The sequence below is a fragment of the Jatropha curcas genome, chromosome 9, assembly GCF_041381405.1.
Source record: "Jatropha curcas cultivar XTBG-Jc1 chromosome 9, XTBG_Jcur_1.0, whole genome shotgun sequence".
Taxonomy (NCBI): domain Eukaryota; kingdom Viridiplantae; phylum Streptophyta; class Magnoliopsida; order Malpighiales; family Euphorbiaceae; genus Jatropha; species Jatropha curcas.
Window position 1 is genome coordinate 7,709,243 of NC_143159.1, and position 4,063 is coordinate 7,713,305.

Consider the following 4,063-nt stretch of genomic DNA (forward strand, 5'->3'; position numbering starts at 1 on the left):
TTCTTTGGCGTGTTTCAATCTAAACCGTGAAAAAAGAATCAATTTGAGTTGATCTATTAAAAAGGTTCAGCTCTAATTGGCAGTGCTCCTCTGTGCTTGTTGACTTCCATTATACTCGAATGTAAAGAAACGTCCAGTCGTTTATCTTCCAGTTGTGACACTTGTTTTACACCCATCATCTTCTTCTTTTGCACATTTCCTGGTTCCTAGTCTAATCATGTATTCTTGGCCAGCATTTTATAGGTTATATTTGATAACAAATTTTTAAATAGTTTTTATCAAAATACTGATGCCAAATGTTTTTATAGTATTTTTATAATGTTCAGTAACATAGTATTTTATCTGAGTTCCAGATGTTGACAAAAAAAAAAAAAAAGTCCAAACTTCATTGACTTGCAAGCATTTATGCTTTACATAGAGCAAAGTATACAATTTCATGTCCAGCCCATATTTTATTATATCTATACAGTTCTAAGTTTCCATCACATATATATGGACATGGGTTCAAGCCAAGAACCTTTCCAACAAATTGCCGAAGAAGAAGCTTGTTTTTGCCCATCCTCTGGCTTCAGGTTCTCTTGCACTAACAGGAGTTTTCTTCACATCAAGCAACATGGTCTGTCCAATTTCTTTACGAAGAGCTTCAATAGTTTTCATGTCTACTGGATTCCCTGAAGAGTCTCTTACATAGAAAACATTCACTGCTTGCTCTCCTACTGTTGTTACTCCTGCTCTTGTGACCGACAATCCATTCTCACGTAGAACCCTTGTTACTTCTGACAACAATCCTACTCTGTCTTTTGCACAAAGCTCTAAACTAAGACCCTGAAATTATATACACAGAAACAGAAAAACAAATAGAGAAAATGTTAGGAATTGCGTCATAGCATAAAATAAAACATTCAGTTTGAATTTACTAATCATTTCCTTTTTTGGTAAGTGGGTTCCATTTCTGCATTTTTCATTTCACATTGCTGCCTATGTCAACTGATTTTCTGTATCTACAGGTTCTTGGTGTTTATATCAGTGTTCCTCCTTTGTCAGCTAAAATTTAATTTTTTATATGGCCATTAAGTTTTAGCAGTAAGAGGCTGCAGACAAGATTGGCATCAGCTACTATACTGATTTCATATATATATAAGCACAAAAAAATATTTATTTCGCTCACTTCGCATACTCTTCTTCGGATTGCAGCTTCAAGACATTTGATGACTCTTTCTTTTTCTCCTTCACTATCAAGTATGCAACCATCCATGTGACGGATATAATACTCCTGTAATGAAATGCCCAGTTAGATAATTCAACTAAATTCTAATGAAGCAGTTAGGTTTAGATGCAATTGATGAGGTTTATAAGATATAGCATCTGAAGGGAAATCTTATTTTCTTTGAATTCATAAAAAATCATTCAACTATATATGGAATTACAAATCAAACAAACTGACTGATATGCAGATTATGTGCTTTTTTAAACCTCTTAAATTAGGCTTCAACATAGACTCTTTTGAATGCTATCAAAGAAAGTGGAACCAAGTAATGTAATATCAGCAAGTCAAAGAAGGCTAAATAACTTTATTTTGCTTCTAGTTGTTATGTAAGGAGCAATTATCAATTTATCATATTCCTTTAGAAAAAATAAATATACCTGTAAAGCATAGGGCCCATCAGATGAAATTGAGGCATGAAAAACAACATATTGCATGTCTGTGAGAGTGCATACAATGTCAAAAAGCAATTTCGCTCGATCTTTGCAACGAACACTAACTACTGAGTATCCCTTGTCCCCGCAACGGTCAACTGTGATCTTCGGCTGGAAGGCAGGAGGATGATCCACCTCATTTGCTACTCCTCCACCTTCATAATCCCTATCTGCAAAAAACATTTGATGTAGCCTTCGGTCAATGTGGGTGAACCCCATGGAGAAGCTGGTACGAGCCACTTTCTCATCATCCTCACACCCGCGCAAAATGTTCTTAAGCTGCTCCTCCATAACAGATAATCTTGTAGGGTCATCAACAGCGCGACATGTAGTGTCATCATTGACATACACAACACATGCTATTCGCCTATTATGTGTCCAAACTTCAGCAGCAATCACATTGAAGTGGAGGTTGGCAAGGACAGCAGTAATCTCTGACAAGAGACCGGGACGATCCCTGCCAATAAGTTCAATGGCTGTGTGATCACCGACAGAGTGCACTCCTACCCGTTTACCTGGCCAAGTCTTCAATTCAGTTTTGTTGTACTCCTTTGGACCTAAAGCCTATTTGTAACAACAGTTGTATGAGAAATAGTTTTAAATAAATCATGAACATGCATATATATTGATATAATTGACACATGCATGCAAGTTTTGTAGTACTTTAGAGAAGTTAATGTATATTAGAGCATAATTTCCAATAATTAATGATGTTGGATTCTGAAGCAGCGGGGTGGCTAATATATTATCTCCCTAATCTAAAAACATTTATCAGCCTTTTTCAAGGACAAGAACATCCTATTTTGGATTAAAATTATAGAACATTAAGAAAACTAAGGGAAGAATATATTAGAAATGCATACCTTCTCTATGTAATCAATGGTTTTACTGTCTGTAATCTTCTTTCCTTGTTGGTCAGTGACATGAAATACTGTTCATGAAAAACATAAAATTACAGACTATTTACACAAATTATAGACAAAATATTATATTAGGCATTAAGAAAAGCAACATCCTTATTGTCTGAAAATCATCAAGGAACAAGGAAAGAACAAGAAAAGGATAATGAACATACTATCCATAAACCATCCTCCATCTGAAGATATATAAGCTTTGGTGATGATGAGGTCCATATCGGTTAGAATTTGCACGACTTCCAACAGAATTCCTGGTTTATTCATGCTGTCAACCTATATCCATCACATTTGCACATAAATATTGACTGAAAGCTTATTATATATATTATTGGTGAGAAAAGTATATACGCTAAACATGACAAATTTGATTTCTGATTAAACCCCATTCCTCTTATCTCTTTTTACTGCTTCAGTTTAGGAATTTAATAGAAACGCAATACCTCATTAACTCCGAATCTCATACAATATAGCATAGTAAAACTGAGTAATCAGATTGTATTTATTTTCATGGTGAACTGAAAACTTTTAAATGGGAATGGGTTTAATATCGTAACTCAAAGCTATGACTACTAAACCACTAACTGGATTACTAACCCAATGACAAGCACAAATTTTTTTAATAGCTCTGATGAAAAGCGTTACCTTTATTAGAGTAGAGTCATTGCAAGTTGTGTTATCAACTGATACCCTGCAATTAGAAAATATAGCAAAATAATTAAGGAGGGCAGAAAAAAAAAACCTTAATCAGCAATTAGCTAGTGTAATGTTTTTAGTTGGTAAATACCTTGGAGGATTGATTCTAGTACTCAGGTTCTCATATTCAGGATCAAAGTATGGCCAACAAACTTTAGCCATTAAAGTTGCAGATTTTCTCCAATCAAACAGCACTAGTGAACTGTGTCAAATGAGTTCATGAAATAACATGTTCGCTGGATATTATAAAGTTTAGAGCTTTGAAATAAATCTAAAGAAAATTAATTCACCAATTCATTAAATTATGAAATACCCTTTGAAGGACAACTATGGGAAATCAATGGCGTGTTGGTGATATAGCTAGCTAGGTGTCCAGGTGACTACCAGTATATAGCAGCCGTTTTTTCATAAACAATAAGCTTACATGGTCACGTTAAATACCTGCAAAAAAAAGCGGATGGTGATATCAATTGCAGCTGACGTAAAGAAAAACTAAAGCTCAGAAGTTTTAAGGTGCTTTTATCTTGGGTAACTGAGAAATCTACATGAAAATAATACGAGAATTTGTAAAGCTAATTAGGGTTTAGGGTCGTCTGTTCAACAACAATAATATGGATTTATATATTTGAACATAATTAATAAATTACTTATCTGAATTTAAAAACTAAAATTTTATCTGAATAAAGAAAACAGCTAATTTATAGACTGTATAAATTATTAAATGAAAAAATAAAATTACCCTTACAATTATAAAA

At 33.9% G+C, this 4,063-nt stretch overlaps 2 protein-coding genes across 2 annotated transcripts in view; both read right to left on the reverse strand.

The window, feature by feature from the left end:
• Nucleotides 1-367: 367 nt before the first annotated feature.
• On the reverse strand, nt 368-3,749 carry ACR3 (ACT domain repeat 3; the record flags this gene model as incomplete). Its single annotated transcript, XM_012210725.4, is given in 8 exon segments — nt 368-825; nt 1,169-1,273; nt 1,645-2,262; nt 2,562-2,629; nt 2,774-2,888; nt 3,258-3,303; nt 3,400-3,510; nt 3,622-3,749. Coding segments are annotated over 7 exon segments (1,344 nt in total). The 3' UTR covers nt 368-504.
• A 67-nt stretch (nt 3,750-3,816) lies between these two features.
• Nucleotides 3,817-4,063, reverse strand: part of LOC105629210 (putative protein phosphatase 2C 11) — a 5,520-nt gene continuing 5,273 nt past the window's right edge. Inside the window, exon 8 of the mRNA XM_012210755.4 lies at nt 3,817-3,849. Within this exon, the coding sequence (XP_012066145.3) occupies nt 3,817-3,849 (33 nt within the window). The remainder of the gene's footprint in view (nt 3,850-4,063) is intronic.